The 27,994-nt window shown below is 39.3% G+C and overlaps 3 protein-coding genes and 2 long non-coding RNA genes across 8 annotated transcripts in view; 2 read left to right on the forward strand and 3 right to left on the reverse strand.

The window, feature by feature from the left end:
• LOC114936478 (C-Maf-inducing protein) overlaps window positions 1-6,114 on the reverse strand; it is a 35,252-nt gene extending 29,138 nt beyond the window's left edge. The window contains 1 exon segment of the mRNA XM_029309680.2: window positions 746-6,114. Coding sequence (XP_029165513.2) covers window positions 746-2,029 — 1,284 coding nt within the window. The 5' untranslated portion in view covers window positions 2,030-6,114.
• LOC114936481 (uncharacterized) lies at window positions 671-8,123 on the forward strand. The gene is made up of 2 exons (XR_003820717.2): window positions 671-6,540; window positions 6,596-8,123. It is a non-coding gene; the product is annotated as an uncharacterized LOC114936481 (long non-coding RNA).
• On the reverse strand, window positions 7,426-27,991 carry Dip-C (dipeptidase C). Of its 4 annotated transcripts, XM_029309682.2 has the most exons (10): window positions 24,812-25,238; window positions 24,300-24,359; window positions 23,627-23,825; window positions 17,954-18,193; window positions 11,974-12,035; window positions 11,852-11,896; window positions 8,613-8,882; window positions 8,036-8,480; window positions 7,798-7,949; window positions 7,426-7,719 (listed from the first exon to the last, which is right to left on the reverse strand). In XM_029309682.2, the coding sequence occupies exons 1-10, from the start codon at window positions 24,820-24,822 to the stop codon at window positions 7,680-7,682; spliced, it is 1,524 nt and encodes a 507-aa protein (XP_029165515.1). In that variant the 5' UTR covers window positions 24,823-25,238; the 3' UTR covers window positions 7,426-7,679. The 4 variants fall into 4 exon arrangements, with proteins under 4 accessions (XP_029165515.1, XP_029165516.1, XP_085342311.1 ...); XM_029309683.2 differs by lacking the exons at window positions 24,300-24,359; window positions 24,812-25,238 and adding an exon at window positions 27,721-27,991; XM_085486185.1 differs by lacking the exons at window positions 24,300-24,359; window positions 24,812-25,238 and adding an exon at window positions 25,735-25,882.
• LOC114936479 (uncharacterized) lies at window positions 8,890-11,845 on the reverse strand. Its single transcript, XM_029309681.2, has one exon. It carries the CDS (start codon window positions 11,243-11,245, stop codon window positions 9,131-9,133), a length of 2,115 nt encoding a protein of 704 aa, XP_029165514.2. The 5' UTR covers window positions 11,246-11,845; the 3' UTR covers window positions 8,890-9,130.
• LOC114936482 (uncharacterized) lies at window positions 16,456-19,770 on the forward strand. The gene is made up of 3 exons (XR_003820718.2): window positions 16,456-17,329; window positions 17,610-17,722; window positions 17,875-19,770. It is a non-coding gene; the product is annotated as an uncharacterized LOC114936482 (long non-coding RNA).
• Window positions 27,992-27,994: the final 3 nt, after the last annotated feature.

Raw genomic sequence — 27,994 nt, forward strand, 5'->3', positions numbered from 1 at the left:
GAAAGTTAAACGTTCTGTTTTTCTGGTTTTAAGACAAAATATAGATTACGATCTGCGATATTTTTAATCGCAGATCGAGATATATTTATCAATTTTTATCTTTCTCGCGCTCTTTGATTAAAGTATAAATAACATCCGCTATATGCAAGATCCCTTCGTCGATTTATAGAATCGATATTTTTCACCACGAAAAATCAAACGTTTTGTTTCCTGTGTTAAGATTACGATCTGCGAATAAAAATATGCCGGATCGAGATACATTTATCATTTTTTTCATCGTTCTCCAATTTTGTCTACAATATAAATATCCGCTATACAAGATCCCTTCAACTTATAGAATCGATATTTTTCGTATTGTTTCCTGTATTAAAATTATAATCTGCGAAATAAAAATATACCAGATCGAGATATATTTATCATTTTTTTCATCATTCTCCAATTTTGCCTACAATATAAATATCCGCTATACAAGATCCCTTCAACTTATAGAATCGATATTTTTAGTATTGTTTCCTAGGTACCAGATCGAGATACATTTATCATTTTTTTCATCGTTCTCCAATTTTGCCTACAATATAAATATCCTCTATCCAAGATCCCTTCAACTTATAGAATCGATATTTTTCGCGGCAAAAAATGAAACTTTGAATTTTCAAAATCCCTACACTTAAAGACTCATTATTTCAAACTCGACAAAGCGACACTTTTATCTTATACAAAAATCCAATACAAGTAGCAGACTCACCGTTTTGGAGGACAGGCAGGCGTCGTTGAGGTACAGATGATGCGTCTCCCAACGTCGCAGGAACTTGCTAGACAGGATCTTCCTCACCAGGGTCCGGGTGTGATTCAGGTAGCAGACCTGGATGTCGCCCTCCTCGAGCGGCTTGAATCTGGGTCCGGCCGGACCCGGACTGGGACTCGCGCTCGAGGAACCGCTGGCCGACGAACAACCCGCGCTCTGCCGCTCCAGATTCGGACAGGACCTCGCGGCGGGTAGACAACCCGCGGACGTGTCCAGGCCCTCCGGTTTCAGCGAGTCCATCCCCGGACTGCTGTCCTCGCCGTAAGAGCTGCAGGTATCCGCAGGCGGGGATTCGACGCTGGATCGCAGACTCGTCCCCGAGGACAACTGCGGCGAGCTGGTGCTGGTGGTCTCCTGGCGCATCGCGCCTCCGTTCACCGACAGGAAGTCGTAATAGGGTACGGCAGAGGTGGCGAGACCGACGGTGGACGCGGCTGCTGGACTGGACGGCAAGGACGAGCCTTCCTCGGTCTCGGTCTCCGGGTTACAGACCTCCTCGTCCTCGTCCTCCTCCTCCTCGTCGTCCTCTCCGGGCTCGCTGAAACCGTTCTCCAAGGCTTCCTGGGGACTCCCGGTCATGTCGATCTGCACCGACGGCGAGGAAACGGTGGCTTCGCCTATGTTCTCGTCACCGCGAGGATTTCTCGAGCAGAATGACGACGCCGACTCCAACGTCGACTCGCTCGCGGGCGACGGTGACGTCGAAGAAGATCGCGTCTCGCCGTTGTTCAAGCTGGATGAGTCACTGGAGCGGAACCGTAGGATGAGTTTGCGATGCCAGCTGTTGCCGTTCACGCCGGACTTCTTGGTCGGTGACGGCGCGAGGACTCTACCGGCGGTCTGATGACTCTCATCTTGGAGGACGATCTGTCTGTCGTTGGGGGTCCCGTTCAAAACGACTGTAATTCCACTGGGTGACGTCAGAGCGTCCGCGCCAGGTGACAGGGGTTCGGGATCCAGATAATCGGCGCGGATACCCGGCAGAGTGTCCGTGCTGCTGCCGCCGGACATCGAGGCCTGATCGATGTACCTGATGGAGGAGTTGGAGCTTTCGCTGGTAGCCTCGGAACCGCGTCGATTGCACTCGGACGCGTTGGGCGACGTCTTCTCGCTGGGTGGCAGGATCGCGCTCGTCAGGGAAGACTTGCTCTTGCTCGACGACAGGGAAGCCGTGGACACGACACTGCGCGACGATCGCGTGAAGGGACTTTGGAAGCAAAACATTGTGCGTTCAGTTCTTTCCGCGATAAGGCTTTCGTCCTATATACACAGGAATTTCCTTTAGTTTTCAGCTGGGATTAAAGAGTGGTAGCGAAAAGAGTTGTCTCTTTTTCTTTCTTTTTTTTTTTGTTATAGTCGTATCGCCGACGCGACTGGATATAGAAGGATTTACGCGTTACTTGTTTTTCTGCCTGAACTTTCCCGCTCCTCTCCGACGCCCTCGTAGACCGATAATCCCCCGCGTCAGTCGAGGACAGAGAGAAAGAGAGAGAGAGAGAGGGACTCTCTTTGTTCCCCGGGTCGCGTCGCAATTTCTCCGGTATCTATCGGGCTAATCCCGACGTATCACGACGGAAATTCAGTCCCTCGACTGTTCTTCTTCCTTCTTCACCCTCGCAGGGAGTATCGTCCGCCGCGATTGTTCGCCGAGTGTACACGAAGGAGGGGGATCACTCGAACGTTTCGGAGCCACCACCAGCGATCACCATCGCGGGGAGAAGAGGGTGGATCGATCGCAATTCGCGTAGCCAGTCATCGAACCGATCGTATCCTTCTCGCAGGATCTTGAAGAAACCTCACTTTTTTTTACGCGCACGTTGAAACGCGCCGCGACACATCTTCGCGACCCTCGTTCCTAACGACCCGATACTTGACAGCACCTCGTGTCTCGGCGGGTCTAATAGGCTCTCGGAGTCGACGTGCCACCTCAGATGCTGAAACCTTCTTGTTTGGCAACAGGACTACCCGCGGACTACGACGTACGAACACTACTTGCACATCGAAGAAATAGAATCCACGGAGGAGGCGGATGATCCGAAAAGAGAAAGACAGAGGAAGAGAGAGAGAGAAGAACAGAGAGAAAGAGAGAGGGGAGTGAGTAAGAAAGGGACAAGGAGAGAGAGAGAGAGAGAGAGAGAGAGAGAGAGAGAGCGCCAGGCGTGTTTCCGACGTGATACGTAAATGTCTGACACCACCGGGGACAACAAGACAGGTGGGGACGACCAACAGAGAGAGCAAGAGGAGAGGGCGTCGCGGCGCGCAGCGTCTGCTGGTCGATCGATGACTAGTCGGCGAGTTCGCGCGGGATTATCGCACGCCCGTGGCTTGGCTCTTCGTGTTGTTCCTTATCGCCGCGTCCCTAGGTACTCCCGTCAATCCTGGAGCACTTGAGGAATCTCTGGAGGAAGTGAAGATCCTTAAGGGAATACGAGATTTTCCCTCTCGTTGATCACTTCCGTGTTTCTTCCTTATCGTCACGTCTCTAGGTGCACCCGTCAAACCTGGAGGACCCAAAGAGTTCTCTGGAGGAAGTGGAAGTCGTTAAAGGGATACGAGATTTTTGCTCATTCGGATTGCTTCGTTCTTCTTCCTTCCGTCTGTTTGTTGTCGTTGATTGTACAGTCGAGTAGGACTTGGTTCATAACGCGAGTTTGATTATCAAGTGACGACATCGGCACAATCGTCGATCTGTTTCCGGTTGGCGGAAGCAATGACGATTAGCAAACGCTGTCCTTCGGGCTAATACGGGAACGTTATGTGTCTCAGCTGTTCGCTCCTGGAGGAGAAAAACCGATGGTGGATCCAATCTTTATTTCTTGCCTCCTCGTGCACGCAAGGATGCCGCATCGATCAACAGATTACTGAGCGAGCTAAATTCGTAACGTTCGCTAGCGCCGATTAAAATGGATCGCGTCTGTGTACACGAGCGAGCGATTCCGCGATTAGATAGTACCAATAACGCTTATCGCCGCCAATTTTTTTCGTCTTCACAGCTGCGCCGCGCAGATTATTCCGCTATGCGTATTGTAGAGCAAATTGGCGAGAGATTCTGCTCCGCGTTCTGTGAAATCTCACTTTTATCTTGATCAATTTTCCTGCCACCTCTGTATCGGAAATCTGCTTCAACAATTTCGTGAATTGTGGTGGTTTAATTTTTTCCTTCTTCGTACTTCTCCTTTATTTTGATACCTTGTATTTGAATCCCTCATTAAATTCAAAATTATCCCGAACTTCTTTCTCTATCTTGCGATCTTCCGATGCATACATTTCCACATTTCGCGAATGATATACATATATCACAGGCGAGTTCGAAGAGACTGAAAATATTTAAAAGTGGAAAGTTTTAAATGTCGTCCCAATCACATAAATAATTAATCGCTTAATCAAGATTTTGCAAGCAGGTCTCCGCTGCGCATCGGGAATCTCTAACAACGTAAACCCTGCGTCGAGAATAATAAAAAAAAAAGAAAATAACGTCACAATCGACGATCCGATTCGCTCGTACTCCAAAGTGTTACAAGTGAAGCTCTCTTACGGAGAGTCGCGCCCTCGAAATCGGAACGCGATACTTTTACTGCGTCCCATTAAGACGCACACGCGCACATATAAACAACGTTTCGACACGCGCACCTACGTCCGGAAGTCTAGCTGCGCGCGTCCTTGTACGAATTGCGACAGCCCCGGCGACTTTCGGAGCGGCTTCGACGCGGTCGTTTCCTCGCGAAGTGGATCACTGACAGCAAACGCGGCGGGCTTTACTCTCCGCTCTATCCCGCGGCCGCTCTTTTTCTCGCGAGTCTATCCCCTCTTCCAATTCCTCTTTCCCTCTCTCTCTCTCTTGTTCTCGCGCAGTTCCGAAATTACCGAAATAAATCTCGCGGAAACGCGGGCTCTAACACTCGTATTTTTTCTCTTCCGCTTCGTTATCGCGAGATGACGGAAGAAGAACAACGACGCCGAGTCTGACGTCTCTGTCTCTCTATCTCTATCTTCCCGCGCGCACTTTCTCGGCCGTAAATAGCCGCGCGACTCTTCAAATACTCCACGACATCGGCAGCATCGTGGCCGACCGCTACGTCTTGCTCTACTTCGCTGGAATCGAAGCGGCCGCGATCAGCGTCGCTTCTCCTCGCGAAACGCGACGACCGACTGCGCTGCTTCTTCACCACGAGGCATCATCGAGGCTCTCTCTCTCTCTCTCTCCTCGACGTCGACTCGCGGTTGCTACCCGACTCCCCTCGAGAATGACGTTTTCTTCCCCGCCGACAATCCTCCCTCCTTCGCGGCGATTTAATTATTCGCGGGCAGCATCGAGGTCGATGCCTGCAGGTGGTCGCGAACGTACGTCACCGACGCTCGCGATGACAGCTTGACGGCTGCCGGGGGAGCGAGGAGGGAGGGAGGAGGGAGACACGTGGTGAACCCGCGGATGACACAGATCTCTCGCCCTGCGAATGACACCGAGCTCGACACGCCTCGATCACGCTTCCGGTTTCGCCGGGGCTGATGCCTCGCTTCGCCCTTCGTCGTTTCCTCTCTTGCGCATCCTTTTCGACGAGGTCCTCCGAGGTCCCCCGACAGAGACGATCACCAGTGCTTGATACGCTTGACTCGTCGATACGAAGGCGCGACGCCGAAGACGACGAAATCCGCGACGATCGCGACGGCGTCAGCAGGCGTCAGGCATGCGTGTTGGGGAAGCTGCGGACTTTCACGCCTGTCTGCCTCCTCTTTTCTATCCTCGTCCCTTTGTCCCTTCACCTGACACCGCTCTCTTTCTCTCTCCTGCTAGCTAAACGTGCCGCCTAGCCACGAGTTGATTCACGAGGATCGTCGAGTCTAGATACTGATGTGCTTACGCTAATTTAAGTAATACGAGTTCAAGCTGATCAAACCCCGCGCGATAAGACGCTTGAAAGACGTCACAAAGACGTCTATATAGGATATGCGTTCTTTTATGATTTTTTTCAGGTGTCTCTTTTTAGTGTCTGCTGAGGAATATTTTGCTCCGAAGACTCTGACTCGAGAAAAAGAACGTTAGATGTATTGAGCGATGTTGGAAAGAAAGTCTTCAGCTCCTTCGGGCTTTCGAAAATCTGTTTCCGATAGTAATCGCGATATTCCGCAAAGTCTCGCCAATAAATCTTCATCGATTCGAATTTAAATTTCCGAAAGCCTTTCGATTTGTTTGAATAAAAGCTCCCGATTCTCTTCCTGATTTATTCAGAAAGTCTTTAGAATCGCGGGATGCATTATTCGTCCGTAACGTCAAGCTTTTCAAGAGAATCTTCAAAGAGGGACAGACTTTACGGAGAGCAAAAAGACACTTAAATTAAAAAAAAAAAAAAAGAAGAAAAAGAGAAAAATTTGACATTTGCGAGCTGGTGAACGCGTCTGCGCAGCTGGAAGCCTGCGTTGTTGACACTGCGACATTGTAATGAGTTAACCAGCTCCTCTCTCTGTCTCTTTCTCGTTTTCCCTCCTCATCCCCGCTATCACGACGAGAATATACCTGCCGGCGCATCATACCCTCTCGCGATACGTATTTATAAATCGTGAGCCACTTGGCAGTACAAATGCAACCCGGTAGCGATCGCGGGAGGACAGTCGAGTCCGAATTTTCCTCGAGATTCGAGTCCCAAGTGGATTTCTACGCAAGCTCGAGTAATTAGACTGAGGCATTTACATACATATATAAAGTTAGAAGAATTTCTAGTTGAGCAGAGATTCGAATTGTACGGACGCCCGCTCTTCTCGTATAAAAGATTAGCTAATAATATATATTTTCAGATCCGCGCGATCTAATTGTGGTACAATGTCCGCTCCTCAGCTACGTCTTATTTTTACACGAGCGGTCGCGAAAAAGAAAAGAAAGAAACAGCGGTCGCAACTCTTTGTCGCGTCCCGCTTTCTATCTCTCTCTCTCTCTCAACTGGCTTTCTCTACAGCATTTTCACCAAATCTCGTCGGTGATAAGTGCCGCTTGACGTCAACGCTTCCTTCGTTATCACTCGCCTGCGAGAGAGGCGAAGTCTATCTCTCGCGTCACCAAAGACGAGACGAAGTCCGTGTAAAAAATCTCGCGAATTTTTCCGCAGACCTCGGTTCGTTGACGTTTCGACCGCCTGATGATATTAATATTACTATTCTTGTGAAATTCAAGACGCATGTTGCAACGCGCGAGCGCCGGTTGACGTTTCTCATACACGTCGGTCACGCAACTGTTAGTTAGGCGCCGATAATAGACGAGTGTACGCGCATGATAATATAGCACTTAGATTTCATCCGAGATGGACTATAGTCGACCCGCGTTAACTTCTACGTCATGCGATAAAAGTATATGTGCTCCTAATTAAGTCCCAATTTCTGTTGACACGCGCGTCTGTGAGATTGAGACACTATTTTCAATTCCGCTGTCAGAAGTCGCCAAGGCTGTCCCAAAATAAATGTCGTCGGCAAAGAATGAATGACTTTTACGCCTGCTCTAATCTAAGTCAGTGTGAAATTATTGCTACAGCGCGAATGTAGGCTTGAAAAATCTTGTTATGTGATAACCGATAAACATATATATTTGACGTACGTCATCATAAACGTCGCGATAATAATGTAACGTTACGGAGTTTTAGAAACCCTTGCGCTTTATTATGTATAAATGTTACATTTATGTATAAAAAGTATAGTAGATACAAATATATATGGCTTTATAGGAAAATATATATGGCTTTATACCTTCATAGGAAGTTCTTATTAGTAGACTTTTTTTATCACGATTATCTTCACTTACAGTTATTTGACCGACGTTAATAACAAGCATACAAAGTGTTCAATTTTTTGAAAACACTATTATATGTTTGAAATCTCTTAATTCTACGAATCAATTCTCTTCCCGCATATATTCCTCTATTTCTTCGACTCTGAAAAATATGCACATAAATATTAATTCTCTCTAAACGATATTCATAGAAAATAATTTGTACAGAATAAATACTTACGTGCGAGGAACATCCGTCATATTTTCCACTCCATTCTCTGTTATAAGAACATCATCTTCTATCCTGACGCCACCAAAACCGCGGAACCTTTGCAACTGTTCTCGCACGAGAAACTTTGACTGCTCTGGATTGGCCAAAGCTGCATCCAGCAACTGCAATAAAAATTATTTTACTCAACTGCCCGAAATATTAATCTTAACCAATCCTTATTTTACGTGCTAATTATCTCTACACTCACGCAGTCTATAAAGTAGCAGCCCGGTTCTACCGTGAGGACCATTCCGGCGAGCAATGTACGAGCGGTTCGCAGTTTCCTCAGCCCCGCTTGATTTGAACGTTCAGGATGCCCCGACAGATATCCGCCTACGTCGTGCACATCCAATCCCAATAGATGGCCCAGTCCGTGAGGCTGAAACAGTTCGTTCAGACCCGCTTTCATCATATCCTCGACATCGCCCACCAAGAGTCCGCCCTCTTTCAACGACGTCAACATGACTCTGTTCGCCAAGAGATGCATATCCGTCCAGGCAACCCCCGGCTTCGCGGCCGCGATCACCGCATTCCGCGCCTTCAACACCGCGTTGTAAATCAGCTTCTGATCCTTGGTAAATTTCCCGTTGGCCGGAAAGCTGCACGTAATATCGGCTGCGTATCCGCAATAATTGCCACCCATGTCGAACAAGCTGCGCGATGTAAAGAAAATTTATTATGCAACAACAAACATGCAACGATACACGAATCGTAACATAAATAAATAAATATATATATACATATGAATATGAGGAGAACGAAATTATTTCCAACGGAAATCTCACCACATATCTCCATCCTGTATTACTTTATTATTCGGCGCGCCGGCGTGACCATAGTGTAATATAGAGGAATTATGTCCGGATCCGCAGATGCACGTGTAAGAAACATGCCTGCATCCTCCCGTGCTGTATACGTAATTCAAGAACCAAGATTCTGCCGTGTACTCTGGAATCCCGGGACGCATAGAGCGCATAATGGTCTTGTGTGCCTCCGAACTTATCTTACACACGTACCGCAATACCTCAATTTCTTCGGGAGATTTTATTACCCGGCTATATGAAACAAAAAGAAAACTCATATAAGACTACAATATATCACAAGAACAGATTTCTTTATACAAGACATTTATTCAGTTTAAAGTACAATGTTTCTTTTATTATTTCTTATTTATTTATAATTCTATCTATTTCATTTATATATAATATATAATAATCGATTTAATTATTAAACCAAAAAAAATGTTATTACAATTTCATCCGCAAATTTATATTAATTTACGTGTCAAACGCGAAATACGAAGTTATAAAGCATCTTCGGCACCGTCTAAGCTTTGCGACAAATAAGATAACAATTTATCGTCGTGATCTACGAGTTTTGCTAGTTTTGCATAATCCAAGCATGTAACCCGAAAACCCAATTTTCGAATTTGCCGTTTTCTCATTATCTGCGGTCCTATTAAAAATCGCGTATTCCAACAATAGTACTCGGGCAATTGAATCAGAATTGCAGTATTGGTGTTTCTTTTTTTGTGCAAATTTAAGTTGAAAACTGAGGTTGATTTTAAGAGTGGATGTACTAAAATATCTAAAATGTAAAAATTTATGAGAGGCAACTTGTTTAAAATTACGTTCCTGCTCAACTTTTGTTCGTCACCTACTAAATGCGCCAGCGGTTTGTATATTTTATTAACAATACCCCTGATTCTCATGTCCAAATTTAAGGATTTCGCGCTTCTGTCTAAATTAATCGGATCGCCCTGATAATCTTTACATTCTAACGACATACTCGCATCAAACAACTTTAATTTAGTTTTCAAGCAATTAATACTAGGCGCGAATTCTCTTTGAATTTCTAGTCTGTTTACCAAATACGAACTAAAAATTCTATCCAAATATTTGATGGGATATTTTTCGAGATACATGCAAGAGAGAAGAATGTCTAAAGCATCGTTCAGTTTTAAATCTGCGAATCTCGCGGATATTACTTTATTGAATATTTTCCAAAACTCGGTAGGATCCGGTGGTTGTACATTCAATAATCCAAACGGTGTAAGAATGGAAGACAACAAAGTAGGCGAAATTTCCATCCCGTGTCTAATGAAATATTTTCCACATTCAGCAAGAATATACGGATTCCTGACTCTTAAATCTTTGCAATAATCCATAATGGAAGCGATTAAATTAGAATCTTTTGTCTCAGTGCTTCTAGTCGTTATATATCTCGCCATCGCCTGTTCGATATTTTCATCAATATATTTCTTCGCACGTAAACCGCTAATAAAATTAACGAGATCCTTCTCCGTGGAAGTAGTCATGCTAACACCTGCCCACTTACTAGCACTTGACAGGCATCCCTTTGGACATTCTTTCCCGTGAAAGCAATCTAATATATTAGCCATCTGCGTGCCGGACAGCTTCAACCACTGCTCCGAAAGTTTCTTCTCCAAAATAATCTGTACCATGTCTTTACTTTGTTGGAAATATTTTAAAAATCTGAATAACGGCACCAGCAGATCCGATTTAATATCCTGCTCCCGGCACGCCAAACCTATCCACAACATGTCGACGCAGTTTCTGTATTTGGAATCTCTTAAAGAAGCCAAGATTTTCACCGCTCTGATTAATTGCGACACGCTAAACTTGCCGTCCGTAGCTCTAATCATAACTTCGTTGCACATCAAGTCCTTGTAAACGTTCATCGAAGGACTAAATCTGTCTCTCTTCAGCGTTCTCAGTCCTTGCAGTATCATCTCGCTGTCTCGGCTTTTGACAATCAGATGTACAAGTTGTCGCAGAATAATATTTCTATTGACGATTTCCGCGGACGATTGACCACTTGTCAGGGTTTTTCGATATCGATACCATCCATTTTCTAAATCTATAATTTTTTTTAAGTTTTGAAATGCTATTCGACAGCTCATCTCATCGGCTGTCTTGTCCTTCTTTAAAGGATACATTTCTTTATTGGTGCTCCCCGATCTGATCGTATCTAAAACCTGTTCTACATCTGTATTTCTAAGGCGCTCAATATTGGGATAGAAAAGTATTGCCGTACCCTCATTTGTCTCTATACTAATACTATGCTTCAAAGACTCGGTCTTCATCACGTTTGTGTTGATGAAACGAGGAATATCTTCCTTATAAATTATCGTAGACTTTTTATTTTTATCTGATATCGATGTATCTTCTTTGCTTTCATTGCCGAAAAGAGCTTCGATGTTGGTAATCTTTCTGACTATTAAAGGAACCTCTTGTATGTGTTTACCTTCTTGCATAAAAATGTTCGTCCGAGTCAACTGTGTTCCACAATAATCGTGTGTGAACCATCTCTTTTTAAATTTCGAAATCAGACTACACGGTTGTACAAATACTTTCGTAGAAAATTTTCCCCGGTATATATAATTTAAGATTATCATCTACAATAGTAATTATAAATAGAGGAGAATTAAAATATTATATGTTTTAAAATAAATTTTCCTTTCTTTACCTTCAAAATCATATTATAAACATCGCATAATTTAATATTCAATAATTCCTTTCAAGAAGATTTTTATATCTCGTATTCAGGAAAATTACAACATTACGAATGTTGCAAGAGGGATAATTTTACTTTTAAATATTTATGACATGAATCAAGAAAGTATATAATTTATATTATAACCCAATGAAAAATTGTCAGAGGTGTACCGATGTAACATATAATTACATGAAACGACCAGCCGATGGCGACACTAATTCCTTCAGGCAGTTGACGCGCGATAAACAATAAAAAATTAAACTAAAAAATAGTTTTATTTTCTTAACACTATTAATATATCAAAATGCGCATTTTTAATTTATTATCTTAAACGCATTATATTTTATTTAATATCTATTTGCAAGACTCATCTATCTTTCATTCTTCTCTCTCGCACGCATGTTAAAATTATTATTAAAAATTAAAATTTATTATTAAAAAAAACAATATATATATATAAAAATATATCTGCATAAAGATAAACGTTGTACGTACACATACTCACCATTCACATATTTCTGGATACAGGATACTATTATTCACCTTGAATCTGCAACAAAAGACAAAATTAATTCGTCTTCGCCAATCGTGCCGTATTCCTATTAATGTATTTTACGTCATACTCACTCGTCGATACCGTCGAAAATCGTTTCGCGTGTCAATAAGCCGCTATCGCTGTTTCTGCCGCTCTGTAAAGATAAACAATGTTTTGCATAACAATTGTAGAATCGTAGTCGGACGCGTATATACATTTACCCGATATGTGTATAATCAAAAGTAAAAATAAGCCTTATATAATTCAAGTCAGAATGGAGAAAGCAATTCTTTTCATTCGGTCGCAAGAGAAACAAACGTGCCATCGATTTCTGCCACCGCACAGGATACGTGCGTGATAACGCACGTTACGTATATCAATGGATGATATATCCTCAATCTAAATCCTTAATGCGTCATGCATTAATTAACTGATTAATTGGCACGTTCAATTGTGCACAACAAGAGAGCGCGTAACAATTAATATCTATATTTCAAATTAGTTTCCTCTTATAATAATAACTCGAAACATTTTCCTGTTTTTATATAATAATTACTTTTACGTATTTTTACGTTTTTACGCTATAATATTAGCTTATTTTTTTTACGTGGTTGTACTCAATTTTCGATATATACACAATGTATATGTGTACTTTGTATAGAATGATTCCTTGCATAAACAATTGTAAATTTTATTTTCACACCGGTTGAAACTTTTATTAACGTCAACTGGTGCGCAGTTTTTGCGTGTATTCGCGATATTAGAGAACACACACATATATTATATCATTTTTTCGCTGAGTAATAGATAAAAATGTTTGTTGGCTAAATAGCAAGTACCTGTAATGAATGCGCTGTATCAGCATTTGTTGTTGTATCGAATATTGCAAAAGATCGTGCAAACGTGTCGCAGAAAAATATGCGGTAGCAATATACGTGTTTGCATAATGTGTAATCATAATTATAGTCGCGTGGACTGCTATACAGCGTTGTCTATAAAAGACAAGTGTTTATCAATATTGACGACGTGTGCGTGTACGAACTGGTATATAAGACCGATATATAGACGACAAACTCTATTCTTTAACCAATAAAAGACTAAACACATTTATTAGACGTATATACACAAGTATATCCAGTTCATGGTATCGCGCTGAATGATTCATAACTACATCGCGGGAATTAAAGAAAGGAAAAATATTTTTCAATATATATTACGCACGTTTTTCGCGCAAGAAATTTAATTATCCTCGCTTGAAATAGCTTCGGCTATAAATGTCCTAAAAATCAATATTAATATCAATAATATTCCGTGAGTGTGATATTTATTACATAATTCATCTTTTAAAGGTCAGATTCGAGCAGAACCTTTATCATCTTCCTCTATAATTAAATAGTTTATTCTGTCATACGCGCGTTTGTGTGTGTCTTTCTTTATAGGTGAGATATTTTTATGTGGCGACCATACGTGTGTATGTACGACAACACGGTTGCATGAAAGCATGAAAGGTTGCATTATGCCGTCGATTATATATCCGTACCTATTTCTACCAAGCTTGAACCTCGGCATTAATCTTGCGACCGGTGTCATGATGTAACGTCCTGTGACCCTATAGTTCTCCCAAACTTGTCTCATTTGCCATGCAGAGAGAGATACGACGTCTACCCCTCGGTCTATCGGCAATCATAAATTTCTAACCGATATCGACCGATGTACACACAGTTACATGCGTGTACGACAAGGCCGTAAACGAGAGATAAACGAAAAAAAAATAAATAAATAGCATGTCGATAAATAAATTTTTCATACATTTTTATATACGCGAGAAAAATATCTCTACGCGCGTCAGAAATATCGACTTTAATTTTAACGTCAAATACTCGCACGACAAATGTGGACGATTGATTTTTCTATAAATATAAATCATCAAGAGAATTTAACAGCTGAAAGAATCTAATAAAGTTTAGTATTCTGTCGTGTCCACGTGTGACGATATATATATATATATATATATATGCATATATAGATATATATGTATATGCAATACAAACATGTTAGTAATGTATTCCCGCAGCGGTATGAATCATTTTGTTTCCATTGGTGTTTATCAGCCATTAAATTAGCTTTGTCACGCATGAATATCGTATTGTCGAATAGTAATCGGCTTGGAAAGCATTGTTTGCAAACAATACACTCTGCGGTATAATTAATGATTAAACGCGCAAGAGAGGTAATTTCATATTAATTATAATAATTTAATATTTTCCGTATTGCTAATTAGTCGTGACTCTCTCATCTCGTCATATACAAAATAAAATATATATCAATCGCGCACACGTAATTTAGAGCGGAAACATTATTCGCGAGATATCTGAATCGTGCCGTAACTAGAAACATTTGATTTCGCATATCTTACATTGTATAAGCGTTACGCTAATCTTTAAAAATAAACCAAACCGAAGATTAAACGCCAAGTCGGTTCGCTGCAATAAATATAACAAAAAAATCTCAATTATATAGGCGAGACGCATAAATTGCGTAAGGATTATATTTTAGAAACGAACTGACTCCTTTCTAGTTCTTGACAACATTATGGACAATTATGTCGATAAATCGATTTCTAAATTGACGTCAGGATAGTTTACAAAAATTACGAGATGTATACGTTTTTGCAAAATACTCTGTAAAATTTCAGAGTGACGAGAAAAATATAAAATTCTATAAACTAGCAATTATTTGAATATTTATATAAATATGAATACAAAGATATGCGAGGATTTCTTAAAAAACGACTTCTTAAAAACAAGAATTTTGTAATGCTAATCTCGAATTTTGCGAATTGATTGAACGCTTCCTTACGCATTTCATCAATCTATATACGTAGAACGAAACAATTGCTTACGGCAAATACCGAGCATTGTTCCATCTCTTATTCATGCCGCTCGTCTCCGCGCCTTTCAGCAAAATAACACTTTCTGCGAAACCATTAAATATTGATTTCCGCTGTGTTTCGTGGCGATTCGATTTATTGAACGGTCACTGAAAATAGAGAGAAGATTCAAGGCTGCCTGTGTGTGGCACTGTTAGAGCTACTCGGCTTCTTTGTATTAACATACAAACGCTAAAACGCAACCTGAAGATTGTGTGGTCCTGGCAAATAATAGAAATAACAAACCTCGCCTCTTGAATTCGAGAATTCAGTTTCGCGCAAAATAAAATCTCCCGATGTCGAATATTTTCCTCCCATCGCGTCATCAACGCTGCCTATTCTGATGTAATAAATAATTTCCATCGTTCGTGTTTTTCTTTCATAAACATGCGAAAAATGTATAAAAGCGTATTGCAAACTAATAATAAAGAATCAAATCGATTTTCGATATCACAAGCGGTCTAAGTACTTGCATTAATGACATTCGCGAGTTTGTGTTTTCGATCGATTCGACGTCGCTAGACAAAAACAGTGACTATGTTTTCTGCCAATTTGACGGGACAATGACGTGTACTATACACAACATGCAATTCAACGAATAATGCAAGTCGACCAATAATCGCGTACAGTTCTTAGAAAACATCTCCGCTCTGCCACGAACCTTCGTGAATTTCCTGGTTTCACGTAAATCATGCAAGCGTCTCCGGAATCGTTCAATGTACTGCTCGAAACACTGTAAATTGCTCCAAATTGCTCTAAATTGCGTGCTCTCGCGCGAGTGGTATATTAGCAAAATTAGTTCCGCAAATTTGCCGAATATTTTAATCGCGACGCAAAATGTCGCACAAGTGTCAAACATAAACAAAGGAAAACGCAATACTCGCTATAACATGTTTGATATATAGGTCATATGAATCCCTGGACTTTATATACATATATATAATATTCGAGATAATTAACGTTTCTCATTGATAACGATAACTCATGTAGCTGTTGATAAACTTTGCAATGTTATCACAATGTTATCAGAAAAAAGAGACAGAGAGAAAAAAGAAAGAGAGAGAGAGAGAAAATTTACATATACACAATTTGTAAAATAATTGTAAAAATATTTTAAAAAGAGTGAAACTATATGTATATAATATATACATATATACATATCTACTTAAGAATATATGTATCTATATACCTAGATAAAATCATGTCAAGAGCTACTTGAATACAACTGATTCGAATACAGTTATTTAAACTTCTATTGTCCGAATGTTCTATAGTATCTGAATGCCCTACTATTCAAACATTCTAATATCCGTACAGAACATCTCTATGTAAAATATTTTCTCTATTTCTGTTGCAAGACGTGCACAATATTTTCTAAAGACATGAAAGAAAAAGAATAAAAAAGCATTAATGGTTGAATTAGATGTAAAAATGTGTTCATTAAAGATATGATAATGTGCAATGATCTTAAAAAATTACTTAAAATAACTCTGGAAAGAATACTTTTAAAATGACTAATTTCTCGTCGGCGTTTGTCAAAGATTTATATTTTGCTCCAAGCAAATATTTATTTACTAAATATTTATTTACTAAAAATGGAGTACTTTTTATATCAACGAATATAATTGATATGGGAAGTCGACGATATATCTTTCAAACTTTATACGCGAAATTTTTCGAAATTCGCGGTGACTATCAGATAAGCATTCCACGTAACGTACATATTATAGTGTGGGTCGTTGGGATCGTTCGATTATATAGTACCGGTCACCCAGTTACATTGCCAGTGATATATTGACGCTAGGGACAAATTATTGTACGTTAGATAACGACAGGTTGAAAAATTCATCGGCTATTTCCCAACGCTGGGCGAGTTATGAACGCGACATGTGTGTCAGAACGAAGCAGCGAGCTATGTAAATCGCCGCGAATCGCTCGATTTTGCCATCAGGTTGTACAGAAAGTCGCAGATGGAACAAACATTCTATTTTCTCATACGTTATCGCTTAACGCGTATTATCAAGTGACGGCTAAAATTATTCTAGTTCGCGATATATCGTATTTTTCTTTTATGAAACAACGTAGTTCTTCAACTAGAAGTATACTCCGCTACTTATATTTTTCGAAAATAAAAATTGGAAAAATTGAACTGACCGAGATAATGTCGAAACACGGAAAATAGAGCAAAATGTGAAAAATAAAAATACGATAATTCGAGGAAAATAACTCGTTATTTTTTTTTATTCTTTTCTAACTTTGTGGCTTTCTCGCGGAATAATAAAATAAAACACCAGAATAAATGCGGGATATTTACGCGCATCGATTATATTTGGCAAACGAAAGCGAGAGCAAAGCTAAGAAATGCATTTTGAGATTCTGCTAAATCCACTGTAATTCTAATCCGCATAGCAACAGAACAACGTACAATAACGTATATAAAGTAACGTAAGGAATTTCTATTATCTGTGAAATTTTTGCAACACCTATTTAACGCGGCTCCGTACAGAAGCGCAGGATCGGTAAGTCATTCAGTAAATGGCGACGGTCAGACGATGCTCTCGCTCGACAAACATTCGCCAAGTCGTGACAAATGTCACATCGTGCAAATGAAGCAGGCTCGACGAGGCCTCCGATCGCAGATGACAATACGGGACAAGTTCGCACGTACGTACATACGCGCAACATGCATTTACATTCGTCGAATGTTTGGCGAAGGTGAGCGTCTCTCTGGAACCGTCTTAATGCAAGCAGCTCGCAACCAGTGCACTCGACCGATGCAACTTTCTCGACACATTGTAGAGGCAGACAGTCGCGAAGGAGGCAAAGGTAAACGTCACGAGGCACGCCATAGTGAATTGCTTATTGCAAGACATATATCCATGCCTGTATGCAGAAGAAGGTGCTCACCTCAGGTAACCTGAGGATATCTCGCTAATAGTTTCACTTATTTTTATTTTATCGAGGCATCATATATCGCTAATAGTCAAAAATGAATGTTTTTATTGTGCTATACAAACAGGAAAAGAATTGTAATTATTGTAAAATCATATAGTCATTCTTACAGTTAGAATATCCTCGGACTGAGCATATTTCCGCACCTGAAGAGAAGGTAGACAGTGAACGTCTGTTTACAAGCGACTTACCAGCGTGAGCAAAAGGCGCGCTCGCTTTTCCTTCAGCACGCGTGCAATCTCATCGGTGTAGTAAGTTTCATCCACGCCGTATCGCTCCTTCAATTCATCCAGGGTATGCAGCTTGCCCTCCCAAATCGCGTATTCGGACGGTAACCTCGGCACGAAGAGAATCGAGAGGCCGTTGTCCAGATCGAGAGCGCCGTAACATCCTGGCTCCTCCACTGCGAAGCACCATTGGAAAAACGATTCCTGATAAAGAGGACAAATAATGTGAAATGAGATGATTTCCCGGAAAGCTTGAGATATCGCTGTACAATCTTGAATAATAGAGGGATTTTCGAGACAAATGTCGCATAAGAAAATGACAGCTGATAAACCATATGATTCCAGTACCTTTCCAAGTAATTATCTAGAAGTGGTACACGCAATATACTTTCGACCATTACATGGAAACTTTTGCGCTGGATAGAAATTGCGAAAGATGCAAATAAAGAGATAAGAGAATAAAAAAAAAAAGATTAAAAATCCCTTATTTTATGAGATCAATGGTTGCTCGTGCGCGTGAAAAGAAAACTAATGTTTGACGAGGTGAAACTGATTACATTAATATTTACGATGTCACTATATACGCGATGCTTCCGTTTTTAATGTTAAGCTTTCATTCTCGAAATCGAAGTCTACATGTTTCCTCGAAACAAATAGGTCAACACGCAAGATATTACGTGAGAAATCGATGCTGCCTCGGTAATATCGTTCTCGTCGACTGTATTTCAGAAGAAATGATATTCCGGAACCACGTCATCGAGTCGACACGCCAGGTCATCCTTCGACCGGAATTTTTTTTTCGACGATTAATAGACGACGTTTCGCAATTACGAGGCCAAGTTTCGGTTTCCCGCACGAACAAAGGATACAAATCGTATTCTACGGAATTTCTCTCTTGGCTCTCAATAGCCAATTCCTTTTACCCTTTTACTTTTTTATATAAATATGCGTTTAAGAATTATTACAATGGCTTCCCCGCGGCGATCTCACGCCCGACTGCGGACCTCGGCTTCGAAAAACTTTGTACAGGAAACAAGATCACGCGAGTGTGTCCGCGTACGGTCGCTCCGAAGCTTCCCCTTTACTTAAGAAAGGCGAAACGGAAATGCCGTTTCCACTGTTCGGCCCTTTTTACCAGGTTGAACCGTCGAGGTCAAACTGTATAAAAGCAATTTCGAAGACACATCGCCCTTTTTCATGTTCGTATATTTATTGATCTTCCCAGATTGTCTCTACATACAAAGGAAATTTTCTCTTAGAATTTACCCTGAAAAAAAATATGATAATCGTGGAACAATATGGTATTGGAAGAATTTTATAAGAGTTTCTCTGATTAAATATTTATTACAATAAAAATATTAATATGTAAAGTAAAATTAATCGAATATATTTTATATCTTATATTGTAATAGATATTCTCATAATGTTCAGGGTAAATTCTAAGAGAAAATTCTCTCTGCGGAAGCTGAATTTTTTTGCTTCTAGACTTGAAATAGAGAAACGAACTGTAACAAAAAATAAGAAAAAGAAAAATTATTGAAAAATAGTAATCACATACACTTGTTATGAAATCATTAATAAGGTATTTGGTCTCGTTTTTACTTCAAATTTCATTCTAATTTTCTGTTTTATTTCAACCAGATAGAGTTCGCTGGTCGGCTGAGTTATACGTTGCTTTCAATTAATTGGTAAATAAAAGCAATTAAAAAATAATAAGAGAAACATTGCTTTAATTATCATTTTTTACCCATTTGGAGGGAAGACTACTTTTAATCGTGTAAGCCTGAGAAAAAGAATTTGTTGTAAGAAGACAGTATTGGACAATCAAATAGACGAAATAATCCAGGTTTAAAACGAAAGGAGTGTACGGTCGCATGTTGATGAGAATAAAGAAAGAAAATAAATGCGGCAGGTGCAGTTGCGAAGAGAACGGATCTACTATATATATATATATATATATATATATATATATATATATATACGTGATGCCACAATATCGCGTCTTTAACAACATTGGCGTAGGCAGCCGTTGTCGCCGTCGTCATAAGTTCCAAAAAATCCGGCAGATCGGAATTCCAAGGATGAAGAGATGAGAAATGAGCCGAAGGAGCCTGAGCGAGTCGTAATGCGTTGCGCTTTGTTGTGTTTGGGTTCAAGAGCTGAGCCTTCTCTCACTCTCCCTGTCTCTCTCCTCTCTCTCTTTCCCTCCCCCATTTCCTCTCTCTCTGTCTTTTTCTCTTTGCTCTCTGTCTTCTGACCGCTCTCGGAGACTCTCATATCCATCCGATGCTGGGAAAGACAGAGGTAGAAGACGAAGAGAGAAGTGAGAGAACGTCTTGAGAACGATCGGCCATCAGGTCAACGCGCTCTCGGCGCAACCAGCAGGTATTATCTTAAAGGAACTGTATATCTATATATATATGTATATATAGATATATACATCCGCACAATGGCGCGTGTATTTTGTAAGCGCGTGCAAACTAACAAGGATAATATCTATATTACAGCGGCTATTTTCCATACAGAGCTATATTTTGCATAACGCGAATAATTTTTCTAAAATTTGCAGATCTATATTTTGCATACAGAATATTTTTAAATATCATAATAATATATCCACACAATGAATATTTTTTAAATAATTACGCTCTATTTTACCAATTTAACAATTTACTCCAAAATTACGAATTTTTTTTTATTATTGGGTTTCCACTAGAAATTCGGACAAAGCCTGAAAACGCGCGGCGGATTAATATACAACTGCATCGAGAAAGAATTCAACGACGAGCGGATCTCGTATGGATCGTATAGCATCGCGCAACAATAACACCGCGATATTGAATTCATGAGAGTACATCGTTTTATAAACTGTCGAGAGCGCGCTACGCAACAAAGAGATACGAACGATCCGCTATTCGCCAAATTAGAAACTGGAACAGCACCTTGATTGCACGCATACAGGATGTTCCAGAAGCACCGGATGTTCCCCCAACCGAGGATTCTACAACAAATTTCCTGCCTATTCATTTCTGCGGAATTTTTTTATGAAAACTTTTGCCATTTACTTAAAACAAATATTTGTTTAAAATCATCGACATTGAATAGTTGAAAAAAAATTAACCGTAGATTAAATTTCGGTCAAGAAATATTATTGAAAATAATACTCGAAAGTAAGTATGCATGACTGAGAACGAAAAATATTTTCCTCTCTCTAACAACGAAACACGAGTTCGGTCTAAACGTCGTCTGGGAAGATCAACAATGACGCAAGCATAGCACAAATTTGAACCGGCCTGGAACATCTCGAGATAATATTCACACGAAAGTCTATAGCACATAAAAACGCAAGCAGTGAAGGAACGTAAACAGAAAGAATCTACCAACCACTATATATCCAATATTCTTCTTAGGAAAGAATTTTGTTTTAATTTACTATATAATTCCATTCTTTTCCTGCCATAACTTTAATTACGACGAAGATATCATCTGACTTCATTTAAACTCTATTGAATTTATAATCTTAACTTGCTCCTCCATTTTTACTTGTACGAATTCATGAAGCGGAATGATTTCATATCGTGTGCATAATTATAAATTCACGATAACATTGAATGCGATCTAGGCTGAGAATTGAAACGCGATTGCAACTGAACCCAACTGAATAATGTAATTTTAAGAGCTGCATGTTAAGGGGCTTGTAAATTAAAATATTTAATTAGCGGGAGCAAAAAAAAATGTGGAACGTTACATTCAGATCGTCGAGAGCAACAATAGACAATTACAATGAACAAATTTCGAGTAACGCAAACGGTTTGTACCACCTGTATTCACACAAAGATCGCTCGCCAAGCGTTGCACATAATCGGCTCGAGTTCCACCACTTCACATGAAGAGAAAGAGAGAGAGAACAAGAGAGAATAAATTTCAACACACACATAAGCTTAATCAGCTTATATTCTCTTGTAAAATTAATAAAATGCGTATTAAAAATGATAAATAAAACATAATATTTAAATGTATAATATATAGGCAAATAAAGTTTTAATAAAATAACCGGTTTAGTAAAAATAGATTAAAAAAGTCTTAATTAATTTCGCGATACGTTCAAGGTTCCTCGAAATATCCTTCGCGAGAGAGTTCCAATCAGACCTCAAACAAAGCCGCACATGCGCTAGCGTCTGGAGCACAGACGAACGAACGGAACGGTCGTCGTGAGTTTTTCTAGAGTGTGCTGTGTCCGAACGGTACCTTCTTGGTTCTAGTAAAGCGAGTTTTAAAGGCAATCTGCCAGATCTGCCCGTCTGCGCGCCAGGAGCGTGTCTCGACCGGATCTTCACTCTTTCCCATCGATTTTCGGCGACTCGCACCTTGACGAGAATGTGTTTTCGCCAATGTAAATGTTACGGAACTTTATTTACCAGAATAGCCTAGTGGAATGGCTAAAAAGTTCATGCTTATATAATAGTTTATAAACTTCCTAATGAAATTTTTATCTATTTATTATCACGAGAAGACACATTATCATTGTATAGAAATTAATTTCAAAAAATAAAAATAATGAAAGAAGCAAATATCGAATTAAAAGACGTAGTAATATAGATGCTTCGAAGCATATACAATCTTATTTTGCGAAAATTCTGCAATACTTATCGCACGATAAGACAGATAATAATATTTGGTCTGCACACATCTCTGATTGGATAAAATTATCTGATATCAGTCAGACTATGTACACGGGAGTAACTTCTTGAAAAAAATTCTACTTCAATGAATCTAATAAATTTTTACTATAAATATAAACAAATTAGTTTAATGCGTAGTGTTTAATAACGCGATAAAATGTACTGTCGTAAAATATTTTTTATTATGTTATCGCGTTCGTATTATTTCACAACAACCCATGATAAGCTTTCAGTAAATTATAAAAAGTATGAGAGTATTTCTTTCTGTAATGGTCAACATAAAATTGTTAATGTATCTTTGTACACAGTTAATGTGTTATCAGCTCGAAACGTCATAAACGTCCTGTACAGTCATCGTGCCAGTCTTATATCGATACAAGAATACGACGACAAATAAACTGAGTTCGGTAAATTGAATTCGCAATTGTATTCGCTCTTAATCTCTCTCGTTGAAATAAATCTAATGAATTTTCTCACACACTAATGGTTACGGCTATTGAACACTTTGCGGCGAACTCAATTGTCTTTACGGTCGTTACTCCGACAGGGACGTGCGACAGAAATAGTCGTAAAAGTCAGACCACGTAATTGCGGTTGAATCTTTGGAATTCTCTCTTCTCCCATCGGTCACGATCGCGCATTTTGTTTCTTACACGGTACTTTTATAAAAGATCACGAAAATAAAAACGCTCTCTCGCTCCTTCGATCGTCACATCTGACAATCATGGTATAAAATCCTTTAATTTGATAAATAATTTTTTGGCGATCTTTTAATAACAAGAAATCTTGTAAACTATCTAGGTTTGCATTTAAAATTCGCATTCTAAAACTTTTTCTGTCTCTGAAATATCTTGGATCTTGCACAAGCTATCTTTTTATTTAATTATGCAGCTCGAGCATATAGATTCATCGATATGGCAAATACTAAAGGGCATAACAGCACGCAAATACGCACCTGTCTGAAGGGCCAGTTTACGTCGGTGTCGTTGAAGGGAACGTCCACGCCACCCTGAAGAAGGACGAAAGCGCCCGCGGCAGAAACTTCATTCTTTGCACGGAGACGTGAGATGAGTCGCTGGCGATTATCGCGAAAAAGCGACATGGGCACTTTTAACGTCTCCTGGTGTCGCGAGAAGTGACGTCCTCTGGTGCATCTGAAATTACATTTTCCCTATATATCAACAACAATGCATTATTACAGAAAGCAAAAAAAAAGAGTGCATAAATAAGCAATTACGTTGTTGCTTCTAATAATGTTATTACGATTTCGTGATTGAAACTTTTACATCGCCATTAACGTTTACGTTATTATTAGAAATCATCGTTAAATGTTAATGCGAGGATGTTAAATGGCATCTGACGTTACGATACGCCGCTCGCAAATAATTATTTTGCTTCCGATAATATCGCTAAAACTTTCTAAAAAGAAAGTAGATCCGTCACGTTTATCGCTTCGTCGTTCGCTTACTCATCGATACCTCCGCTTTTGCAACGCCTTTAACACGTATATTTAGGTGAATCATATAAGAGTTGCATCACCAAAGCGATGAAGCGTCATTGTGTACACAAAAATTCTCATAGAAAAATAAAAATAATAATTATACACAAATATCAACTATTTTACATACAATTGAATTATTCTTGATTTCGTACGCCGCTGCTTCAAACTTTCCTTCGGTAGATTAGTTCTAGATTTGATTTGAATAAGTCATAAACAAAGATTACAAGACGCGCGAAAATAAGGTGAAAAGGCACGTAGAAAAAAAAAGCCGGTGAATATACTATTTTTAGCTTTACTAATTAGCGTGCTCATACGGCTTAAAGTCATTAGACGATGTATAAACTATAATTTCAATTTAAAAAATCTGCAATTCCTGTCACGTTATCCGAACTTTTTAAAACAATTTATTACTGTTTGCTTTTCTAATTTTTTTTTTAATTTGAATAATATGCGATCATATCGAAGAAAGAGAAAGGATATTTCAAAAGAATTTATTATCGTAATTTATTATCGATTAAGAGAATACTATTTTAAGAATGAAAAAAAAGAGATCATATATTATGCATGCACGTAATAATAAGATCGAACCGGATCGAACGTATATCTTGTTCACCATTTGACAGCTAAATAATTACACACAGTGTGAGCATAAATAGACGCGTCTATATTCTCCCGAAAGAGAGAGATGTCGGTTTCGTGCGGTCTCGCCCGTATATATTTGGTTTATATTTAAGCCGTGTCATTGGACGAGTCTCTTAACTGACACAATTCTTGTTCTGTCATATCCTCGGGACGAAACACGCGTGACGGCACACACGGAAAACTTGGACGCGTTAACGAGGGACACGCACGTAATATGCGTATATAAGCTCGTCGTGTCTGAAATTCCGCACCCTCGTCCCGTTGCCGTGTTTTAAGCCTTCCTAAACTCTACGCGTGTACTTATTTAGTCGCTCGGAATCGCACGAGCATGTCACTTTTATAACGTCTATTCAAAAATTATATTTAACTTGGCAGTTTGTACTAGGGAAAGAGAGAGGGAAGTATAAAATTCATGTGGCACAACAATGCGGAATATGGAGTAATTGTACGCGATGTTTACAATTTAATATATGCTGGACTTTCTATAGTTGGATCATGAAATTACATGTATATTTTTTTAGAAAAAAAATTATATTTATACAAGACACATTTATGTATATACGTATTTATATATGCGTATATATAAATTGTTTATTTTTAATCTCCGTTACGTATTTAAGTTAGGTCGAATATCTAGAGCGAGATGGAAAGAGAGCCGCTACTTGACATCGAATAAAACGGTACGTTCTCTCGCCATGAAAGAAGTGAAAGCATCGCGCGGGTCAGAGATGCACCGAGTATATCTTCTCTTAAATTTTTCGCATAAACACTTCCGCGCCAACTTTCGAGTTTTTGTACGAAATATATGTATATACCGCCGTAATAAACGTTCAACACGAAAGTTATGCGCAAAAATATTCTGAAAAATACACGGCGAATTTTATATAGATACAATATGAATCATAAATCACTCGTCATACATTGTTTATTAATTTCGTTTTTTTTTCCGTCTGGCGAAAATGTAAATAAAATTCGATATTGAGCAGACACGTTTGACACGAGCTTTTTGATACAAAAGCAAACGGAGCACAATAACATCTTCACACGCTAATAAAGCGTGTGAAAGAATTACACAGCTAAGTAATAGACGAATTAAATATATATATATGTCGCGAATATTGTTTGCTCCAGAAAATGATATCTTATTACGTTGCAAAATGTCACGTTACCAACTAAAAGGAAAAAAATTAATGCGATTATCTAATCTCATGGACAAGTCATTTTCTCTTGACGACATTACATTGCAATAATTTTATAGCTTTTAGTTTCATTAAAATCGTCCTTATCGCGATATGCAACCAGACAAATAATGACACTGTTTATCGACGAGAAAAAAAAGAAGGCGTCTCGGTATACGCATCAGCATTACGTAAAACGTTGACATTGAAACACACGGACGATCAATTTAGAGTGGCTCGAAATTTAGAGGCCTACAAACAGCGTCGATAACGATTCGCTGTTTTATTTACCGTAAGTGATACGACGTACATGATATAGCAGCTGCTAAAAGACTGATAATACCATGAACCTATCGTTCTACTCCAGTTATGTCATCGAGAATCAGATTGAAGCACGAGAACAATCCAGCTTTTCACGTCAAATATTTTAAAAATAGTAGTAATTGTGAACGACTTATATGAAAGAAATGTTATTCGACTGATAAAAAAGAAATTACATAAAAAAGTGTAATAATAAAATTGCTAGCAAATTTTAAAATTATTCCATACGGTAGATGATAAATTTTTACTTCATTTATAAGCAAATCTTGTGTTAAATTTTTTTGTGGTCAATATAAATAATTCGCAAAAAAGTTAAATGCTAATGCCTTCGGAAATTGTTATGTAAACCAAAATAGAATTATCTGTATTTTTAAGAGCTATTATTGTTTCACGCGAAACGACCGAGTATACGTTTAGCATAATTAAGGATAATGTAAACATAAACAACGCGTCATTAAATTCCACACGCAAGTCTGGTAACCTAGAAACCTTATTAAGTTCTCTATAAGAAAATCTGTTTTTCGCAAGCGCGTGAAATAAAAACACGTTCATCAGTAAATGCAACTAGTTATATATACATAAATTTATATGTCGAATTATCATTTTTCATTCGAGAATGATATAATTCGAAGATTAAAAATTGTTCTCTCTTTCTCTATCATTACTACTTCTTTTATAAGTACTATTAATATCACTATCTAAGGATAAATTAATCAACATGAAAAGAAACCTTCAATTAATTCGACCTACTACATGCGATGTTACGGTTGAAGTCATGAGACCTCCTATTACAATCTCTTCCGAGCGAACCTATTATTATCTCGTACAAGTGCTGTTATCAAACAGTCCAAGGGTCAATGCGATTCTAACGGAGCGAGTTTCGCAGCGCGCCATAACCTCAAAATCCGATCGGGTCAGGGGAAAGCGAACTCGATTGAACGAGAAAAGGTGATTCTAGCCACAGGCAAACTCGAGCAATTTCACAATTTAATCGCACGAGCACCGTCAACGCTCTATTTTGCATTTTGTTCACTGCAAAAATTATCGCAAATTTATATCATCGACCAACTTCTCATGACGCGTCTTCTTTGCGAATATAGAAATTAATAATTGTAATTAATGATTCATACAATTTTGACGAGATCAATTTTTCATATCATAAATATAAAAAAAAAACAGATCACTTCGATCTGTCGTAAACATATGATTATTTTTTTGCGCACTTTGACGTGCAAAAACAAAACTGCATCGAAAGTGCACAGTTCTCATATCTCGAATATAAAAAGACGCGCACAAATTACGAAGAGCAACGACACGATGAAAACATTGCGCAATTGAATATATATATATATATATATATATATATATATATAAATCATATAATAAAATATATAAATCATAACATACGAGGCCGCGTGATTGGACTCCGCCATGTTGTTTGTAGGTGATGCTGCGATGGTTTCTCCGTTGCGTTATTCCGTCTCGTTGCAGGTGTGACCGTCACTTATGACCGGAAGTAATGGGCAAGAATAACGACGTGATCACTGCGCGAGGCTACCGGAAATCGTGTTTCTTTATACGTACGCGAATCACGCTCATATCAAGTCCGTTATCAAGAGCGACAACGACGCGTGATAATCTGACAGTTCGGCCCGCGGTCACATGACCAAATCAGCTGACC

The sequence above is a fragment of the Nylanderia fulva genome, unplaced genomic scaffold (genome assembly GCF_048542155.1).
Source record: "Nylanderia fulva isolate GAGA-0341 unplaced genomic scaffold, ASM4854215v1 Scaffold40, whole genome shotgun sequence".
In the NCBI taxonomy this organism is placed as follows: Eukaryota; Metazoa; Arthropoda; class Insecta; order Hymenoptera; family Formicidae; genus Nylanderia; species Nylanderia fulva.

What these genes read in the sequence shown, in the direction of transcription:
- LOC114936479 (XM_029309681.2), bottom strand. Translation starts at nt 11,245, where the DNA reads ATGATAATCTTAAATTATATATACCGGGGAAAATTTTCTACGAAAGTA.
- Dip-C (XM_029309682.2), bottom strand. An exon ending in ATTTTCGACGGTATCGACGA is followed by an intron (nt 11,897 to 11,973) that starts GTGAGTATGACG and finishes CTTTTGTTGCAG; the next exon opens with ATTCAAGGTGAATAATAGTA. An exon ending in GCTGCTACTTTATAGACTGC is followed by an intron (nt 7,950 to 8,035) that starts GTGAGTGTAGAG and finishes TTTTTATTGCAG; the next exon opens with TTGCTGGATGCAGCTTTGGC.